Genomic DNA, 22,539 nt, shown 5'->3' with positions numbered 1-22,539 from the left:
TGAATGAGTCATGCATACCATCTCTCCTTTTTCTTAATTTTTTTTAGTTGTTCACTGGGTCTCAGGAAGAAAATGGTTCATACAAAACAGAAATAGAAAAATCACTTGTGGTCTTTGATTTATTAGTTACTTGCAAGGTTGTGAGTATTGTATTAGATTTCACATTACTTTTCACAGCAAGTCGAACACTTTGTGCCATTATTGTGCTTTGTTCACTTCTTGTTGACACCATGCAGGACTTTGACATTTAGTAACTTTGTAGGATTACAAAAGGTTCAGGTTTCTTGGAGGTGGTAAGCTACACTCTTGAAACTGTAGGCAGTGCTTTCTTCATCAGATGTGAACACAGACACTCATTTTTGCCCTCATTTCAAATACAAGTCCTCTTTTCTTTGCAGTGTTCATGCTATCGGCAATTCTCTGTAATTGGAAGGTTCATATAAAAGAGTGTTTTTGAAAGAATGTAATATTATCCCACCTCAATGCTTTTAGGTATGTGATTAGCACACTGGAGCTAATGGTAGCTGAAGACTACATGATTGTCTACCTGAATGGTGCAACTCCTCGCAGAAGGATGCCTGGGCTGGGCTGGATGAAAAAGTGTTACCAGATGATTGATAGACGGTAAGGCAAAACAGCAGCTGAAAGAAACACAGTCCCTTAACATTTAAGATAAAGGCAAAGGTTACTGTTTGTTTTTTTATGTTACATGCCAGCAACTTGAGAATTAGTAGCTCCCTTGATGAAAATTAGCTAAATTTAATATATACAAAGAACCAAATAATGATATTTTGGGCTTAAACAAATGGCTAAGAATTGTAGTTTTACTTGAAAAAAAAAGTTTTTCTTTAGTTATACAAATTTTCATAAAAATTCAGATTCCAAAAAATATTAGCACACCAAATTTCAGTATATGGTTGAGCCTCCCCTGGCAAGAATGACAGCACTCAGCCTCCTGCTCTAGTGTTTAACATAGTTGGAGAACACTTGGGATGGACCTTGGGCCACTCTTCCATGGTAAACATTTCCAACTCATTGAGAATCTTGGGCTTTCTCTTGAGAACTGTCTTCTTCAATTAAGACAACAGATTTTTAATTGGGGTCAAGTCTGAAGACTGAGAGAACCATTGCCAAATCTTGATTTTGAGTCGGATGTTGTCTTGTTGGAAGACCGAACCACGGTCCAGTTTCAGCCTTCTAGCAGAGGCAACCAGATGTTTGGCTGAAATGTTTTGGTATTGAATTGAATTCATTATGTCACTGACCTTAACAAGGGCTCCTGGACTACTGGCAGCAAAACAGCCCCAAATCATTGAAGAGTCACCACCATTTCTTACTTTAGGTATGAGGTGCAATTTCCATGTAATCCCCTTTTTCTGTCAAACATGGCACTTGTGTGCATAGCCAAAAAGCTAAATTTTTGTCTTATCTGACCATAGCATACGATTTCAGATTTAACTCCCAATGTTGCTTGGCAAAGTCGCTGAGATATGTGTCTTGGTCTCAGAAAGGGCTTCTTTCATGGAACTCATCCAAAAAGCTTCTGGTCATGGAATTGGTATCTCACTGTTGACTTTGAAATGGTGACACACCCCTCTCCTGGCAAATTTCCGACAGTTCCATGCTTTTAATAGTTCTTTACTAAGGCCCAGATTATGTGTACTAGTAAATTTAACTGAATAACTATTTTCTTGTAGCTATTCCCTCTTTCTATGCAGCTCAACAGCCTTTTCTCATTTGAGTTGAGATCACTTTGGTTGTACCCATGTTGATGGATGGCAAAATAATTTTTCCTGTGTGTTGCCTCATATTTATACCCCAGTGAAACAGGAAACGGTCACACTGGAGACAATGATAAAGTTCCTAGACAATAAAAAGCAATATCCAGAAACATTTTTCCCCAAAGACGCACATTCCTTTGGTTTTATTTTGTAGTATTCTTTAAGGATGCCAATAATTTTGCCATAAATGTTTTTGACAGAATAAGCTATTCCAAAGATAAAGCATTACTTTTTCATAGATTATTTCTTATTAAATGAATTGTTAGAAATCTCTCGAAACATGTGAGGAAAATTATGTATTATATACATCATGTTAATGTTTTTGCTCACTTGCTTGAGGGGTGCCAATATTTCTGGAGTTGACTTTATATTCAACAGTATTTTATGTACAGTTTATTATTAAGCTCTACACATGCTGTCAGATTCTGGTTCCATTAATTTTGTTATGTTGTTAGGCAACAGTAGCAATGCAGCAGCTCATAGGATTGGAGAGGTGAGCAATAAAAGAGGAGCACAGATTTTTTGTTTTTTGAAAATTCCTGTACAGGATGACCAGAAATGAAAAGAATCTGTCCAAAACATTTAAAAAGATAAAAAAAAGGTAATGTATTATTTCATAGAAAATTAGGGTTTTAATAACAGAACAGTATCACTAGATTAATCAAACAAATTAAGTATTAAATCAATACAAAAATAAATAGGAACCAAACTAACAGTAAACAATAGAATAAACCAATAGTTTTGAAAAAAAGGAACTTGACAAGAGTAGGAAGAAAAACTAAACGAAAAAATAAGGAAATTTAACAAGGAAATTAAGATAATTATTTAACGCCAGAAAAACTTAAATCTAAGAAACATTTCCAAAATACTAAAGCATGGACCTAAACCAAGAAAACCTTAACACAAAAGGTCTCAAATAATGACCGTGAATTAACTAAACTAAAAGATAAAAGGTGAACACATTAAAATGGGAGCCACTTTGACAGGGCCGGATTAAGAGCTTTGGGGGCCCGTAGCACATTTCAAATTTGGGGGCCCTTTTGGTCTGCATCATCTGAAGTTTAGATTCTGAACAGTTCAAACCAGACTAAATAATTATTTTACTCTCGATTATAATAAGAATCTTATAATATTTATGTGAATTTTATGTGTTGGGCCCCTAAAGTTTTGTTGTGTAAGAAATTTACAGTTTAAAAACGTAAAGATAATATTTTTAAAGACCAGGTTTTCAATGCTACACTTTTTCATTAAATATTGGGTCCACCATTTGGGGGCCCCCGAAATTGCGGGGCCCGTAGCATATGCTACATGTGCCTATTGGTTAATCCAGCACTGCACTTTGACCACTACCAATATACAGTATCTTTTTTTTTTTGTTCTTTATTTTGCCTTATACAATTTCTTGTATTAGGAATTTGTTAGTTTTCGCATACCCCTTGGGGTCAGAACGCAGGGTCAGCCATTGTACAGCGCCCCTGGACTAATTGATGGTTAAGGGCCTTGCTCAAGGGCCCAGCAGAGTAGGATCTCTTTTGGCAGTGACGGGGATTCGAACCGGAAACCTTCGGGATACCAGCACAGATCCTTAGCCTCAGCCTTCCTGGATGATGTAACAGCAGCCATTTTGTGGCAGTACGCTCACCACACATTAGCTATTAGGTGGTTAAGTGGTGAGAGAGATATCCAATTAGTGACAGGGGTTGATTAGGAGGCCAGAATGACTAAACCATGAGGGTATCAGGACATCAGGATGCACCGTTTTCTTTACTAAGGATGCCTAGGGATCTTTTAATGACCACTAAGTGTCAGGACCTCAATTTTACATCTCATCCAAAGTACAATGCCATTTTGTCTCTGTCACTGCACTGGGGCATTGGGATCCACACACAGACCACAAATCAAGCAAACCCTCTTGGCCTCACCAACACCTCTTCTGGAAGCAACCCAAACTTTTCCTAGATGTTCTCCCATCCAGTTAACTAGCCTACCTAAGGAGAAAGTTTAAACTTTGTCTAGACTAGGGTCAAGTCCCCTGGCTTTTCATTTGGTGTGCCACACTATACGCAGTGTCCTACCCCTCTTTGTCTGGGTCACAGGGACACCCCAAAACAAAGCAAGTAAAGGTAGCCTTCAGCCTCTTCTTTCATTTTTTCCATTTTCTCCCCTCTCACTCTGATCCTGTCACTCATCTCTCTCTCTCTAGGGAGGTGCCCTGAGCCCCTCAAAAAGCCGTTCCCCCAAGACTCCACTCCGCACAGCACATGCAGTAACGAAGCATGTTACAATATCAACATAATATGGGATGTGTAACAAAGCCATGCCTAATCATACCTGTGGTGATATAAAATGAACCTGTGTTCCCTCCGTGTGCAGTAGTCATTGTATTCATGTGTGTTAGTTACTGTTTTCACTGGTTATGGGTTTGTGCCCTGATACCATTGATAGTTCTTTTGTATTCTGTTAAATGCACTTTGTGATGTGCCTGGGTCATATATACTCATTGGCGCAATGGTAGCTCTACTGCCTTGCAATAAAGAAATCGTGGGTTTGTGTCCCTGGTCCTCCCTGTGTTTTTGCACAAAGCACTTTGAGTAGTGAGAAAAGTGCTAATTAAATTTAAAAAAAATTATATGACCAACATATTTGATTTCAAAAGTGAAACAAATGTTATTGCACATACTGTGCACTATTTTGTTTTTATGCACTTTGAGATGTGCCTAGGTCAGATATGACCAAAATAGTTAATTTTTTATTTCAAAAGAGGAAAAAAGTATTGCTACTAACTCAGATTCTGTTCAATTACCAGGGGGCTCCGCCCCCTGCTCGCTTCGCTCGCCAACCCCTGGCGTTGGGTATCCTGAAATACATTGATGTATGTATGAGATAGATCGGAGTGTAAAGGTGAAGATGACGCACATAGGAAGTAAAGAACCCATAGCATGGCACATTACAAAGATTTATTGGAATATGTCTTCATGAACAACATCTGTAGTAAAGATGGTGTGTTGTCCTTGAATGAGTTTGACTCCATTAGTTCTCCGTTGTTTACCGTTAGTAATATGAATAATTGCACTTACTGTTAATACGGAGCGTTTTCTGTGGTTGTACTGTTAATAATGCATCACTGTAATGTGATTCACTTATGCTGTATAGTTTGGACGTGTGAGGATGACGTACGTTTAAAACGGAGCGTTCGTTTATTCTTATTACGCGTTGTAGGCGCTTTCGGCTTTCGTACTAACTCGCGCCTTCCGTACTATTATGTTGTGTATGGTGGACCTCTGTGGACTCCGTACTTTTTCCCGTTTCACTCTGGGGCGGGGGGCTGAATCCTCTTTTTTGTGTGGCTGTGTCGTTACCTATGGGTGCGTTGCTTCATTTCTTATTTACGTTAGTTGAGCTCCTTTGTTTTTGAGCCGTGATGCGTTGTAGGCGCTTATTTACGTTAGTTGAGCTAATATTATACCTCCAGTGCCGTGTGTGTGTTTCATGTGGTAGTCGTTGTAGGCACATGCGCCCTCCGTACTATCTCGGGTTTGACTATGCTGTGTTTTGTGGACGTTTGGGGACGCCGTACTCTCTCCGGTTTGATTGTGGGGCGGGACGCCGAAGCCTGTTGTGTTTGTTTTGTCTGTGAGCACTCATATTATTGTATTACTGTAATGTGATTCACATATGCTGTGGAGTCCGTATCTCTGGGGCTTCTCTAACATCTCGGGGGTCTTTCTGCGCCCCTGTTGTGTTTGTCTTGTCTGTGAGTACTCATATTATTGTATTACTGTAATGTGATTCACATATGCTGTGGAGTCTGTGTCTCTGGGGCGTCTGTAACATCTCGGGGGTCTGCCTACGGTGTGTTAGACGCGCGTTGTAGGCGCACGCACCTTCCGTACTATGTCGGGTTTGACTATGCCGTGTAGTGTGGACGGTTAGGGTTCCGTATTGTCTGTGCTCAGTTGAGCTCCTTCATTACTGAGCTGTGACTCCTTCGTTCTTGGTGGATCAGACTTTGCTCGCTGTCGGCGCCTGCGCACTATGTCTCCTGCGTCCATGGGCGTGCCATGTACCTGCATCCATATCCGGTTTATCATTCTCGGTTAGTAATATGTTATAGCTTTTTTTTTTGTTTTTGTATGCTATCTATCTATCTATCTATCTATCTATCTATCTATCTATCTATCTATCTATCTATCTATCTTTAGATCAGGGGTCTGCAACCTTCACTATCAAAAGAGCCATTTTGCCCCCTCTTCCTCCAAAGAAAAACAGTCTGGAGCCGCAAAACATAACACAGCTTATAAACTTTTAAAAGTTTTAATCTTTTTTTAGATTTTACATGTTACAACCACAGAATACAACAAACAGAAGTGCAGTGTACGTGTGTAGGCCTACTTTGAAATAAATTAAACTGAACTATGCAGGCTTATTTGAGTCCTTCCTATACCTGTGTAAAATTAAAATAAAAACTTGCCCACTTTAATATAAATAAAACATTTAGCTGTAGCTTAGCAGCTTTAAAAAAGTAATCATAAAATTCCATTTCAGTGTGCTCTCATCCTCTTCAGGTTTCCCTCTCAGCCAGCAATCAACTGAAGCACCTGAACATACAAAAAAACCAACATCAGCTCCGGGTCTGAAATGAATGTGTTTTTTTTTCTGAAAAATAATAGCCTATTAAATGCTATTGTTCTCACCTGTTTAATGTGACTTCTGTTTCTGAAGTTCGCTGCAGATCATCTCTATGTCGGGGCTGTACAATGTGACTTTGACCTTCACACAGGACTGTAGGCTCTCATGTGTGAGGCGGGAGCAATATATGGACTTTATGAAGTTCATGCTTGAGAAAACTTGCTCACATAAGTATTTTGAGCCAAAGATGGACAGGACTCCAAATGCATATTTTTTCATGTTCATATACGTTTCAGGAATGGCACTCCATGTGTCGAAAACAAGTTTGTCGGGTTTGGGGAGATTTTCAATATCACTCCATTTGTGCTATTTAGCGAGAGCAGCCTTCTGACAGGCGACTTCTTCAAGATCCGCTGTCAGGCATTTGAACTTGGACACCCATAAATCTTTATCCGCTATGTCGGCCAGTTCAATTTCTAGATTGGGCTTAATTACTCCTGTGAATGCGGATGTGTTCAGCAGGGATGGGTCGATGTCCAGGGGTGTGACAGGGAAGGAGAGAGTGTTTTTTTTTTCTTTCTGAACTCACTGAATCTTTCACTAAATGCAGCTTGCATTGCAATAATTGTACTGTGGAAATAATCACAATTTATGTGATTGTTCGCTTCTTTGAACTCTCTCAGGGAGGGGAAGTGAGAGAGCGTACCTTTCTGTACATCTCTGGCAAACACTGTCATCTTGCGCTCAAACGCCAAAACATCCTACGCCAAAACATTTAAAGTCGGAGAATAGATGTTCTGATATTTTTATGAACGATTCTTTCATGTATTCTCCGTCTGTGAATGGCTTACCCCTCCTTAGGATCTCTTGAGCTGCCACAAAACTAGCAGCTGTAGTTGACTGTGGAGAAGTGATCCACTTTTTGAAAGTATGTTTGCTCTGTTCAGCTTTCCGTTGCAGTTCCGAAATTGCTCTCTTTCGCTCATCTTCACTTGGGTATTTTTCAGTGAATGCTGAGTGCTTGTTTCGAAAATGTCTTTCAACGTTACATTTTTTGTTGTTCGATAATTTATCGCCACATATTAAGCACACCGGTAAGCCAGCGTCGTTGGCGGTGAAGGCAAATGCTTCTGTCCACGCAGAATTAAACTCTATTTTCTTCTGAGATTTTTCTTTTTTGGGATTTATTCATGGTTAGTGCAGGGGTCGCACACTCCAGAAGCCGCCTGCAGGTAAAGGCGAGGGCTATAGACGTAGATGTGACGCATATTTTAGTTGACAAATTATAAATAAATAAAAAAATTAGATGTTAAAGTGTATAACAGTAGTAGTAGTAGTGGTAGTAAATAAACATATATATATATATATATATATATATATATATATATATATATATATATATATAAATACAAATTAAATTAAGAAATTGCCATTATTCATTTTCATGTTTTTTTTTTCTCAAGGCCAAAGGGAGCCACTACAAGGAGGCTGAAGAGCCGCATGCGGCTTCAGAGCCGCGGGTTGCCGACCCCTGCTTTAGATGCTTCATCAGGAACATTTGTACCGATCTCTCTTTTGGGCTCCTAAAAAAACAAAAATGATGTTTTATGATGGATTTTGTGCCATTTGTATTAATTCATCTCTGCTTTTCAATCTTCCCATATTTTTTTCTTGAACAGTTTGTTTGTTTTTTTTTAAACTGCATGTTTTTCTCACTCCTGGTACAAAGTAGCCCTACCTGTTGATTCTGTCATAAAAAAAGATAAAAGTAAAAAAGTTTCAGTTATCTCGTGGAAGACACACGTTTTATTAATGACATATCATTATCTAAGTCTGTAACAACCTCCCAAATTGCCGATCATGATCGTCCAAAAAATGCCCCGAACAGTATTAGCCATCAGGTCGACCTGTCACCCAGCTTGAAATGGAAAAGGTGTTTGAATTTAGATTTGATTTTACTCTTGATCCACATGACCGATCTCGCTGATTTTTTCAAAAAATGTGCTAAATACTTGTATCAAGACATGTGCAAAGTATTGTGTAATTTGGTTTTATATTTTTAAAGTTATTAATATTTTTTTTATTTTAACTGCCCCAGTTACTAATGGTCCACATTTAAATCTATAATAAATCGTGATTGAATTAATGGTGACACTTAATAACCTTTAGTATTTGAAAAAGGGTGTTTTGATGTACCATCTTTCCTTTTTAAATCGTAATTATCTTCTTTTATCTGCTCAGAAAGCAATAAAATACTTTCGGGAGCATTTGTGTCTTCTATTCTTATTTAAGCATATTTTGGAATAACTGATCAGTTTTTAACAGCTGGGTGTCGTTTATGTATTAGTACATAAATGTCTCTGAACGTCCTGATCGTTTTGATGGTCCGTGGTGAGCAGAAAACAATTCATTCAAGTAGCGGCACTTCAGCAAAAACTCGCAAGAGATAATGCATGTTGAGACGGCTTTATGAGCGCTCATTTCCCGGTGGAGCGCCCCCTAGATGGTTCTATTTTTTTTTCTAGTGGCACTTGATCAAAAACTCGCAAGAGATAATACATGTTGGGACGTGTTTATAAGCACTCAGCGCCCGGTGTAGCACCCGCTAGATGGTTCAATTTTTTCCGTTACCGTTGTACTATACTGTACATGATTTTAATATTTAATCCGTTTTAGAATATTGCGTGATATGTGTAATGAGTGGATATTTTTGCCTATTGATTTTAAATGTCTCTTATTTTTACTGCTTTGTTTTACAGAAGCAATATGTTTTTACGTAATGGTCGTGCACGAATATTTTTTTAAATTTTATTTCAATAATAAATATAAGTCACTATATGAAATATAAACTGATAGTTTTGATATGCAGAGAAATGGATTTCAGGTATGAAGAGCCTTGCTTGGACATCAAGAAATGGAGCTTTTTCACCTATAAATAATATACATATATTTGTATATATAATAACAAACGTGATTTTTTCCATTAGCATCTTATAAAATAAAAGTGGGCGTGTTAATCTTGCTATCCGGAAGTGAATGAAATGACCGCTGCTGCGAGTTTACAAGCACACTGGATGAAGACCTGCGAAAACTTGGAAGCTTCACTGATCTTTGACATCATATATAAGGTAAGATTATTCACGTTTTGTGCTTTCTGTACATTGCTTAAGTGTTTTTTTTTTTTGGTACATATTTAACTTGTGCAAGTAATGTATTATATAATTAAGATACATTGTGATGTGAACTAATTAATCAATTAATTGTCCTTTCATTCTTTTACTTAACCTGCTTCCTATGGTCTCATTAATAACAGTGCACTGTTTAAAAATGCAGAAATATCTGCATTTGAAGCATAAGGTAAAGCTATAACAAAATCCAATACTAATCAATGTTTCCATCCAGCCACCTTCCTAACCGACTTATATAGGACAGGGGACAGCTGAAGCCTATGCCAGTCCTTCACAGGGTGAAAGAACACACACAGGCACACACACACACACACGCACACACATCAGGGCCAGTTTAGTGTTACCCACCCACCTAGCCTGCATGTGTTTAGACTGTGGGAGTAAATCCATATGAATATGGAGAGAACATGCAAACTCTGTGCAGGGCACTTGGGACATAAACCTTGGTCTCCTTGTTATGAGGCAGGAGCAGCACTGCTGAGTCACTCTGCCATCCGATGATATTCATTATGGAAAAATGAATTCTCTAATTAAATAGCTTAGTGGTGCTGTGGAATTGCAGGTAATAAAGCCTTACAGAAAAGTATCTGTAATTCATGCTTTTCCACGCTAACATATTTTGTGCATTTTCTTTAACCCTTCTGGATGGCATGATTGTTCAGCTCGGTGCCACAGTGGCAGTGCGGAGACCAGAATTTTCATCACAGGTCCTCCCTGCGTGGAGTCTGCATGTTCTCCCTGCGTGGAGTCTGCATGTTCTCCCTGTGTGGTGTCTGCATGGGTTTCCCCAGGTGCTTCTCCCCCACAATCCAAAGACATGCAGGTTAGGTGTATTTGCCAATACTAGACTGGCCCTGGTGGTGTGTGTGTGTGTGTGTGTGTGTGTGTGTGTGTGTGTGTGAGTTCACCATGTGAACTGAACTGAATAGATGCTGTTCCTGCCTCTAGTCCTTGCTTGCTGGGATAGGCTCCTGCTACCTGCAACCTTGTCCTGATTTAGAAAGTGGATGGTTAAATGGATGGATGGCATGATTGCTTTGTGAGAGTTACTGTATACAGCAATGGGGTCTGTCAAATTCAGATAAACAATCAATGAAGTAACCCACAAGAATACAAAGTCTTAGTTAGACCTGAAGCCTTTCAATACAAAACAACTACTGAAAATATAGTGAGTGCAAACAACATAACAAGTATGTTAATGAGTTAACGTATTAGAATACAAACTTTAAAGATGACAGGTTCATTCCGAACTAACAACATACGACTGTAAAATCATGAAATTCAGAGGTCAGACAATGTAAAGATGATCCTCTGATTAGAGAGCATGCTGGCCTTGTAGAAGAGCAGGGCCAAGATGGGCTCATTCTGTACACTTTTTAATGGAAGAGAGAAATCGATCTTTAAACCAAATCACATTTTTTACATTGCATTAAGAAAAATGTTTAAATGTTACATTGTACAAGTTAAAATGACTGTGATTGTAAACTTGGATAAGCAGGTTTTGTAAATGAGTGGATGAACAAATAAAATAATTTAAATTTCACATATTCTTTAATTTGTCAGGAAATGGAAAGAACAGAAAATTAACATATCTAATTGATGTTTTCAGATACTGTATTCTTGTGGGAGACACAGCTTCAGAGTTTTGGGAACCACAATTTGCACAGGTTAGTAGAATCAACTCAGTATGGGTGTGGTGTCAATAGCAAAGAATAAAACACAAATGAGGGAATCGCCTTTGATTGCACACAAATAAAGATATAATATTTAAAGAATGTAACAATTGCCTCAAATATATTATAAAACCATATATAAATTAATTTTGTGGCATTAGGCCTGTGTTATTGTATTAACAGCAATCAATATTTTAAACAATAATTTGAAATCATTTTTTCTTTTGGCTTCTAGAAAGTAAACTATGGAGGAGAACTTCTTGGGTCAAAACCAAACAGTAACACAGACTGGAGAGAAAAATCGGTGATCAGCTGAGGAAAGAGATCTCCTTTGAGCAAACATCTAGCTCTTCAGGTCAAGAGAATCATCTTCTGTACGAGAGCGAATCCCTCAAAGAAAGAGTGTGGAGGATAGTTAGAGACCCCCTTCTACATCAGAAAAGCAGCACCCCCAGAAACAACACCATAAAGGGCAGAGTGATAATGGAGAAGTGCCACCACATCATGGCATCGGGCCCAATAGTACAAGAGATGGTGAAGAAAGCTTTAGGCAGCTGCCCTGAAGTAGGGGAGATGACAGAGAAGTTTCAGATCATTCACAGTCTGACAAAAATAAAATATGAAGGCAGAAAAACAAACGTGGAGTACTTCAGAATCACAAGCTGTCAACTGAATGTGTGGATTTAACATTTGGTCAGAGTTTGTTACTGTTATTTTGAAAATGTTTATTTCACTGATTTCATTATTGCATTTTGAATGAAGTATTGTTTAATAAAAAAACTACACTGACATTTGTAGTTGTAATATTCTGTTCAATAAAAATATTTTTTCCTGAATTGTGTTTTTGTATTATTTTTTCTCTCTTATTCACTTTTTTGCATTTAAAACTATTTAGTCTTAGTCTCAGTGGAGTGCTACATATATATAAAGCAGTCACACTGGTCGTGTGGTGGGGCCTTAGAGAGGAGCAGAAACAACTCGAGACACAAATCAGAATTGTGTTAGGCCACTGACACTTTACTGTTCGTTAATAAGAAAACCATCATACCTTGTTAGCAATCAATCGTTATTGCTAGGATTCCTTATATTAATTTTTACTTTTTATAAAACGCACATTAAGTTACTAGGCCTTTGATTTCCCACTTTTCACATAAAACTACAATATTGTTAATCATTATTAATGTTTTTGTAGTGACCTAATCCTCCTGACAAATTTCTCTTTCTTGAAATTGCATCTTCCCGCAAGCCTCAGAGAGGAAGCAAAATTTACCTTTAGAACAAATTGAAATTACTTGAGCAACAACATCTTTAAAAGCAGAAATTCACCAATTCTGTCAAATCAGCCCTGTCTTTGTGAGACTTCAGGATGATTGCAGGTGTGCCCTTCAATCACAAAAATACACAAATACAACATGGAATTTACCAGCAAAACACACTGACTTTTAAAATTTGAAAGCCTCCGATCTCAGCTCATGTATGAGACATCAAGACCTGAACAACAATCCATCAGGATTAGAGCTCGGCCTAACAGTCCACCTCATCTTATCTTGGCAGTGAAGAGAAAAGGAAAGAAGGAGAGGATGCAGTAGTGACCTTAATGATTCAATATAAAATTTAAATATGTCTATATAGTTTAAAACATTCACATCTATCTGTGTGTTAAAACTGTAGTGTATCCAGCATGAAGTATTTTGGTGCTATAGCCTTTCAACAAACAATGTGCTAAAACCAGGAACTTACTAAGGTTAAGATTAATGGTCAAAACAAATATAAACAGAAAAATATTTTAAAAACAATCACCTTTTTGTGTGACAAAAGTGCCAATTGTGTTACGAAATTACCCTTTTTTGGCATGTTACTTAAAAGCCTGACTTGTGTTACAAAAAGGCCCTTCAAGTTACAAATGTTCCTTGTGCTGTGGTACAAATGTGCCTTAAAGTTACAAAATGTCCCTACTAGAGTTACAAATGTTCCCTGTAGGTTACAAATGGGCCATTTAGTGGTTACAAAAAGGCCCTATCTATCTATCTATCTAAAATTTGTCATTACTTACCAGCTGCAGAAAATGTCTGGCCTAGCCAAATTTCTTGATTTGAAAATCTGCCCCAAATGAGTTTGTAATTGAATAGCCCTGTTTTAATACCTTCTTTAGAAGTTGTTCCCTATTTTTTACCCCACTGTGTTTTGTTTTTTTTTACCCCTGGAAACGTAGGCAGCTTTTCTTACGCTGACTCAGATCCTTTAGGGTCTGCAGTACTTTGCTGTAGATGTTCCTGGAGTACATGGTTGCCTGTGCCATTTTTTTGCTGTAGCGTGCTGGAGTTGGGTGACAGCAGGAAGGCTGCAGATATTAAGAGGCTTAACAAACTGATTCAGAAGGCTGGCCCTGCTGTAGAAGAGAAACTGGACAACTTGGAAACTGTGGCAGATCAGAGAATGTTGTCTAGGCTTCAGTCTATTATTGAAACAGACTAATCATCTACTTCATAGTGTTGTGGTTGGACAGAGGAGAGTTTTTAGCATTAGACTGACTAGCATAAAGTGCTCCACAAAAAATCCTTCCTCCCCACAGATCAGACTCTATAACTCCTCTTCTGGTCACACACCTGCACAATAAACTGTTCCTTCTATCCAGAACAGTTTTCAACTACTTAGATTTGCAATAACTCATCTGTTGTTCTCCTGTGAAAAACGTTTTTGGTTCTTAGTGTGTGCAATATTTCTCTTGTATGTGCCATATTATAATGTGAAATACTTCCAGCTCAGTGTGCTATTACTGTTTAGTAAAGTAGGGATTTTGTAAGGGACTCAGATGTATAGCATCTATATTTAATTCACTGCTTTCCTCTTGAGCATAGCGAATGAGGATTTACTGTAATTTATTTTGATATTTATATTCTATCTTACTTTATATGCTTATTTTTTATATTTGCTCTTCATGTTACTTACACCTTTGTCTATCTGTACAGTTGTAACAAAACTAATTTCCTTTAGGATTGGTAAAGTTTTTCTGATTCTGATTAACCAAGCATAATGACAAGGATTAAGAAATTATTGTTACTGTTTACGACTGACCATAAATAATAAGGTTAATAATTTGTGCATATATTACATCATATAGATAATCCTCTCCAGTCTCAACTAATATAATACAGCAATATTTTGATTCTTAATTCCAATAGTTTTTTTTATCTTGCTATTTTCTATTAACAATACATTGGGTTAGTTCAATTATGTCCCTGTCTTGCGGTGGGTTGGCACCCTGCCCGGGATTGGTTCCTGCCTTGCGCCCTGTGTTGGCTGGAATTGGCTCCAGCAGACCCCCGTGACCCTGTGTTAGGATATAGCAGGTTGGAGAATGACTGACTATCTTGCTATTTTCTATTAACAATACATTGGGTTAGTTCAATTATGTCCCTGTCTTGCGGTGACTGACTGAGTGACGATTATGTCCCACCAAGTACAAATCATATTTATGTTATCATAACCATATATTGTTTCTACCCTAGAGGTAATTTCACTTTCAGATACAGAAAGTCACTTCAGAACCGATTGTGTGAAGACTTTGTTATTTTTCCTGGGAAACTGTGACAAGCAGACTATAAAATGTTGCTGTATGCTGTTGTTTCACATTCCTATGAAGCAAAATCCAATTACTGCTTTAGTCAGTTGTATTTTTTTTTTTAAATGCAGCAGATATTGATTTAACGTCCTAAATGAGCCTTAGCATAATGCATTAATCCACATATGTCCTTGGTGACATCTTAATGTTCAAGATTGATTTGATAAGTAAGCATTTTATACAATGCAGTGTGAGGAAAAAGATTTCCAAAAGTACATTTATTGGAATTATTATATTATCTGAAACAAAACTAAATTCTAATCATATGTTTCATTTTGTTGTCTCATTGTTCAGGTTAAGAAAGAACTTGAAATCATTTATTATTGTTCATCCCTCCTGGTTCATCAGAACGATTCTGGCTATTACCAGACCCTTTATCAGGTACCAAGAAATTATTTTGTAGCATGCTTTCATGTATTTATGCATTTAAGCCAAATTTAGTTTTTTAAATTATATTTAAGGAGTAATTGAAATAATTCTATTTTCCTCTGACTAAACCACATAAATAAGCAGGCAATCAGCACATTCTCAAATGACCCAGCAGGTATTCTTTTGATTATCTTAACTCAGTTTGAGTAAAGCATCTCTCATTCCTCAATCCTGTTGTGATTTATATAATTAGTCCCAACAGCTGCATTGCAGATAAAGTTCTTTAATTTTGCACCGTTACTCTTCTTTTGTTTTAGCTCAAAGTTTAGCAGCAAAATAAAGTATGTCAATAGCTTGGCTGAACTTGCGGGACTGATCCCAATGGAGTATGTACACATTCCGGACAGCATAATAAAGTAAGTACACACAAATCATACCTCATTTAATGTAAGGAAAAGTTTTGAGTAAATGCTGCACATTTTTTCTAGGCATTGGCTGAATTTTAACCATTAAGTTCTAGAAATGAAAGAGGGGCTGTGTTTGTTTAAGAATACAAATTAAGAAATACTGTACATTTATTACTAAGGAATTGTTTAAAGCAGTTGTTACTTGAATCAAAGAAACTGTCCATTGCCTTCAAACCAAGTAAAAATAATAGACAGTCTAACATGGTAGTAACTGGACCTGCAGTAATTTTGGGCAGAAAGTATAGCAGTGGAGCTTATAGCTTAAAGTATAGTCTGGAGCTTTGATAAAAATTCAAAAAGCTAGCTCTAATCCCACCTGTGGACATTTGTACCTTATTATATATTCACTATATGGCCAAAGTAACTGGTCACCCCTCCAATTTAAGTTCAAGTGTTTCAGCCACACACATTGTTAACAGGTGCTTAAAATAAAGCACATAGCCATGCAATCTCCATTGACAAACATTGGCCCTAGGAGGAGTCATTCTGAAGAGCTCAGTGACTTTAATCATGGCACTGTTATGGGATGCCACCTTTTTCACAATTCTGTATGTGAAATTTCTGCTCTTCTAGATCTGCTTCAGTCAACTGTTAGGGCTGTTATGGTGAAGCAGAAACGTTTAGGAGCAACAACAGATTAGCCTTGGAAGTGTTAAACCACACAAACTCACACAACAGAGCCAGCAAGTGCTGAAGTGCATAGTGCATAAAAATCACTTATCCTCTCTTTCATCACTCACAACAAAGGTCCAAACTGCCTCTGGAAGCAACATCAGCAGAACAACTGTCTGTTGAAAGTTTTATAGAAAATGTGTTTCCCTGGACAAAGAGCTGCACATGAGTCTAAACATACTTAGAGCAATGCTAAGTGTCGACTGCAGTGGTGTAAATCACACTGCCATTGGACTCAAGAGCATTGGAAATGTGTTCACTTTACTATATGGCAGTCTGATGGACAAATCCAAGTTTGGCAGATTACAGAAGAACACTACCTTCAGGACTGCATAGTGCCTGCTGTAAAATTTAGTGGAGGCATAATGGTCTGGAGCTGTTTTTCAGGGTTTGGGCTAGACAGCCTGGGTACTGTTAATGAATGCCACAGAATACCAAGATATTTTAGACAATTGCATGGTTCCAACTATGTTGGAACAGTTTGGGGAAGGCCCTTTTCTGCTCCAGCATGACTGTTGCCCTCTTCACAAAGCCAAGTCCATAAAGACATGGTTTGAGGAGTCTAGTGTGGAGGAACTCAAGTGGGCTGCATAGATCCCTGCGAAAATAATTAAATATAAAAATCATTCATCCTTGATTGCTTAGTGTGCACACACGGTCAAATTGTAAAGGAGTCTCCTAAGGGAATGCACAGGATCCTGCTGGATGTAGATTCAGTCACCAGCTGGATTATTCCAGGATTTTGATTTCCTTTTTTTAATGATTTCCTTCCCTTCTTTAATCCAATTATTGGTTGGTGTGTGCCTCAGATCATTGTATATCAAAAGGTAAAATTCTCATCTAGCTCAAGCTTTTTGACAGGGAGCAGAAGGTTTTGCTCCATAATACCCTGGTATTTGTAACAAAATCCTAACCAGAGCCTTTGTTCCTGCTAAAGAGAAGCAACCCTATATATAATACTGCCACCACTATCTTTTTCAGTACATGTTGTGTTGGTGGATAATGCGTTGTGTTGGTTATTCACCAAACACATCTTTTGGAATTAATGCCTAAATATTTTACCTAGATCTCCTCAGATAATGAGTAGTTTTACAGCATGGTTTTATAAAGTTAAATTTGTCTCCTTAAAAAATGACTATGCATTTTCGATGAAATGGAAGCCATCTTGTAGCACAACTCAGCCTGCTGGAGAATACGCAAAAAATAAAGCAGTGCCATATTTTTCTCCACTTCTTAATGGTCTTCACAGTGTTCCACAATATATATAATGCCTTTCAAATTCTTTTATGCCCCTTGTGGGCATAAGGGGGCATAGGTGAGCCATCCCCAACCTCAAGTGATGATCTAAACAACCAAAGTATTACCTCCTAACTCCAACACTTACAGGATATTTTTTGTTCTTACTTCCAAGGTTACCTGCCGTTATTCAGTGACCTGTTAGTGTTCCTTGTTGGTGCCTAGTGGCATCAGCTTTCCTTGAAGGCTCCCAACACTATAGAATGTTGCTGGCTACTGTCAGTCTAGCTGTTTTTCCCAGGGCTCTTGTGAGTCCCACCAACAAAGTCCTCCAGGGGCCTGAGGAACTGTCATGTGGCTAACAAATCTTGTGTTAGTGGTTCCTCTTTTATAGTCTCTAATGGTCAGTTTTTTTATCAGTAAACTTCCAAAGATCTTTAGTTATCTCCTTGTAGGTCATGGGTACCTCTGCAGTGTATAAGTAAGAATCTTTAAGAGGAAGCCTACAGGTACCATTGACTTAATTTAGTGTCTAATCAGAACTAATTTAATGATGCCAGGTGACAAATTAACCTTTAACTTGGAGTGTGATTAATCCTGAATGTAACTACAATCACCCAAATATAAAAGGTGTGCACACTTAAGCAACTTTGGGTCTGAATGGTTTTTATTTTTAATTAATTTACTTAAAAACTGTTGGTTACAAGATTAAAGAGGTTAAAAACATAGTTTTTGATTTTAGCCATTACATTAATAATATATATTGAGTGTGCAGAACTTTGAAGTGCAGGAGAAAAAGGCAGCAGCACCAGCCCAAGAAGGAGAGGGTTACAACTTGAGAAGATGCGTGCCATTTTCCCATAGGTAATAGGGATGACTGACCCACTAAATGCAAGGAGAGGGACCAGAGAGAGACTCATTCAAGGGCAGAGGGTTGTTGAAGGGCTGATAGCAGAATAGTATTACTCTCCATTAATGATCCAACTGCTCACAGGCTGCTTGAATGCCCTTTAAAGGCATTTGAGGGCTCAGGTGTGAGAGATGCATGAAGCAGTTCTAGCCCAGTGTACCTATAGCAAATGTAGGGCTGACCCTCACCCCTCAAGTGATGCAGAGGACTGACCTAATTCCAGGGAGGAGGTTTAAAGCTCTTTCATAGTCAAATTAAGTATTGAAAAATTGAGGCCGCTCTAGTCACAGAGAGAGGGAGAGAGACAGGTTTAGAAAGGAAGAGCTTTTTAATAATTTTGAGTGGGTGAACCAACACACCTTGGTAGAGTCCCCAGAGGGCCAGTAGGATTGTTGTTGAATTACCATTTATTTATACATCTCTGTTGTACAACATTCTTTAATAATGTGCTATCCTTTTTGGCTTGGTATAAAAAGCTACCATGAGGACATACTACCATTACAACATTTCATAAAAGCTGTTAACTTATTAAACAAACAGCAACGTACATTGTAAACAGAAAAAGACAATCAAGAGTCCTGACTTCAATTTAGAAGCATAACATTATGGGAATGTGTTTACATGTTTGCAATGTATGCTTCTTTTTCTAGATATAACTTAATAATTTTGCAAAATCATGCATATGTTTTGCACATTTTGTGCATGCAATTGGATAATGGACTGGTGGATTACATGACACAAGTAACATGGAAATTTTAATCTTTGTGTTTTTCACACTGTTTTCCATTATACAGCGCAGGCAATTAGGTTCTATTATATCAAAAACGTTTCTCAAATTCTGCATGAAAAGCACTTCTTATCAGTGCAAGTTTACCATACGTTTAAGTTTTTTTTTCTATTTTCATTGAAGAGTACAATACAATATTTAATCATATCAGTCTTCAAGAGTGGTAATAAAAATACATGACTATAATTCAGCCCATGGGTTCAGGATTTTCAGAAACTGTCCACATTGGAAGTTGCGCATTGTTACAAGTCAAAATTCAGTCAGCTCACAAATAATATTGCAGCTGCTGGAAGGAACAGGTTATGTTTTAAGGTATACAGAAGCGGTTTTCATTGTTGAGTGAATCTCTGTGCAAAGATTTATCTTCCTTAAAAAAAGTGAAAAATGGTATGGTGTATCAAAACTGACGTCAATAAGCAAAAAACTTCAAGTTCATCAGGAAACTCAGTATTTCACAGCTTTTCAATCCTTAACCTAAAAAAGTCACTTTTAGTTTCTGTTGTACTGCTGCTTATGGATATGGGGATGCCTGATTTTCATATGTTGCATTTTCTCTACAAGGTTTGAAGAAGAAAGGGGTATTAAAAGATATGAATGTTTGAGGTAAATAACAACAGCCTGTTGAAGTGTAGAGCTATTTTGAACAGTATTGCTAAACTCAAGTATATTTTCTCATGGCTTAGCTCAATGGTTAAGGCCGCCTCAAGGGCACAAACACTGTTGAGCTCTGCCTTTCTTGCTACACTAGCTTTTAAATCAAAGCATTTGCTCTTGCCTAAACAAAGCTGTATGGCATGTACATTCTTTCTCATGCGCATGATAAGATCCCATGTGTGTATATTTCAAAAACCATTGAAGGCATTCATTTTGTAATTGTGAAATAAGATGACAAAAATGTGTTTACAGTGGTAAAGCATGTAGCTTAACCCTGCTTTGCTTTGCTTTCTTTCTCACTCTATGCTTGCTTCTTCTTTTCTTCTTTTCAACTAACCTTTTCCTGCAGACTGGATGAAGAACTGACGGAAGCAGCTGAAACTTCTAAGTAAGAATTAGTCAGTCTTCACTGTAGTCTTTTGTCTTTCTTGTCATTGATGAGAAGAGTAAAGAGGTGCTTACCAAGACATTTGTTTGAGTGATTGGTGTACTGGGGCATTTTGTAGTGTATGTGTGAAAGAAGAGTGTGTTTTTTTAAAGTGATTGTTGACATGTACCAACTGCACCTCACATAAGGAATGTGAACAGCTTATGTATTTATATATATAAAGGTAAAATTCTGTTACAACAAACTCCCAGGGACCTAAAAAATATTTCATTGTAACGAAAATTTTGTTGTAATGAGATTCTGTATTTGTTACTATAGTGCTTTGTTTAACTTGTATCCAGGTGTTTGCAATCATTTCATTAGCTTCTTTCGTGTTAATTTTAATTTCCTCCTGCCTACAAGTTATACTGACGACAACTTTTCTCAGCATTTCCTTGTGATGATATACTTTCAGGGTGCGAATGACGCCTAAGTCCAATGGCTGAAGCGCTGCCATGCAATTGGGTGGGAGGAATTCAACACGAATATTATCTAAGTGCGGAAGCATGCTGTGGGCAGCACAGTTATCAGTCAGAATCATCCTTTTTTTTTTCTTCATATTGTGAGGTTTCTGAACTCTTTTGAGACCCCCCCCCCCACTCCCTACCCAATGGGAACGACATGCTGAATGTGTGTCATGTAGCACGATTGCAGCATCTGTGGAAGATTGTTTTTCCGTTGCTGGGACAGGGCAATAGGAGGCTCAAAGTGGTGCAGTGAAGTGCCACAGAAGCAAATCATAAAAGATCGGTGTCGCGCTATAAGTGTCTGTCTTGCACCCCAAAACACGAGGCCGAGTCTCAGTACTTTAGCAAAACCAGCTTTATTCAGCTTGAAACAGGAACGGTACAGTTATTTATTGTAGCATGATCTGCCACTCTCCTATACACAGACAAAGCAGTCAGGCAGGGTCGTGCAGGTTAGTGATCAAGTAATCCTGTTATCTGCATTTACAATTTACATGCTCCTAACCTTGCATCACCCACCGAGATCTTTTCTGTTTACTTGGGTGGAGATCGCACTTTGGGACGCTCTTCGGCTTGATGTCTAGTTGTGGGAGGTCCCAAGAGAGTTTACAAACCTCACATTTTCTTGATCGAGTGCCGCATTAATAGGAATGTTTCTTGAACGAGCATCACTAAACCACATAGAAACTGCTTTTTCGACGTCTTCAAATGCAGCAGTTCACATACGTTTGCAACCCGAGATTTTTCTTCTTTTTTTTGCTTGGTCTTTCAAGAAAGTTGACAGTGTTGATGGCGAAATTCCGAATTCACTGGCAACGTCTTTGTTCTTTTTGCCGCAATCGAGAACTGCAAAAAATTAAAGTTTTTTTTTCTAATATGAACTGTTACCGTTTTTTCGTGTCTCTGCCGTTTCTATAGGACGGTGGCAATGAGTTAAATTCCAATGGATGTTTTTCAAATGTTGATGAGCAATAAGCAAAAGGTATCACTGAAAACCACTGAAAACAAAAATAGCAAAAAAAAAAAAATTACGAGGAAACTTCAAAGAAAGAAATAAAAATTACAGTGTTTCTGTTTGGGGATCGTTGTGCACAACTGAGCTGGGGCCACAGAACTAACTGCTCTGTGGATGATTCATTCAGGCATTTCAAGGTCTTTTGTGCACTTCGTTGTAATGAAAGTATCTGCTGAATGTACTTCGTAGTAATGAGATTTCTATAGACTCGTGTCATATGGGGAAGCTGTCGGGACCATAAACATACTTCGTTGTAATGAAAATTTAGTTGTAAAGATATTCGTTGTAATGGAATTTTACCTGTATGTTTACTTTTTAAAGCCTGTCATTTGAAGATTCCTTAGCAACTTTAATCAAGTAAACCCAGGGAGAGATTTAAAAACCCGAATTTAATATTCAATGTACAATGATGCTAAAGGTGACATTGATGGATATTAACCATACTTGGTTAGTCATATAGTGTAGTACACAGCCTGGGTTTCAGTGCATAGTATTGTATTCTTTATACTGCTTACATGGCTTTATCAAGTCTGCAGATTGCATGAATCCTTTTGTCTGTATTACCTTTATGAACTACAGTGTCATTTTGCTTACAATTAGGCTAAATGAGCAAATATGACGTTATTATAGTAAATATTTACA

General features: G+C 37.8%; 1 protein-coding gene across 4 annotated transcripts in view; it reads left to right on the top strand.

The window, feature by feature from the left end:
• The window catches only part of LOC114652147 (uncharacterized), a 381,858-nt gene that overhangs the window by 319,968 nt on the left and 39,351 nt on the right, over positions 1 to 22,539 (top strand). Inside the window, exons 9-13 of one of the 4 annotated variants that reach the window (XM_051927670.1) lie at positions 493 to 624; positions 15,188 to 15,274; positions 15,580 to 15,678; positions 19,896 to 19,937; positions 20,338 to 20,376. In XM_051927670.1, the coding sequence (XP_051783630.1) occupies positions 493 to 624; positions 15,188 to 15,274; positions 15,580 to 15,678; positions 19,896 to 19,937; positions 20,338 to 20,376 (399 nt within the window). The remainder of the gene's footprint in view (positions 1 to 492; positions 625 to 15,187; positions 15,275 to 15,579; positions 15,679 to 19,895; positions 19,938 to 20,337; positions 20,377 to 22,539) is intronic. The other 3 variants (XM_051927672.1, XM_051927671.1, XM_051927673.1) reach the window with 3 other exon arrangements.

Source organism: Erpetoichthys calabaricus, chromosome 5, assembly GCF_900747795.2.
Source record: "Erpetoichthys calabaricus chromosome 5, fErpCal1.3, whole genome shotgun sequence".
Taxonomy (NCBI): domain Eukaryota; kingdom Metazoa; phylum Chordata; class Cladistia; order Polypteriformes; family Polypteridae; genus Erpetoichthys; species Erpetoichthys calabaricus.
Note: the sequence above shows the minus strand (reverse complement) of the source record. Positions and strands in the feature narration are given on the sequence as shown.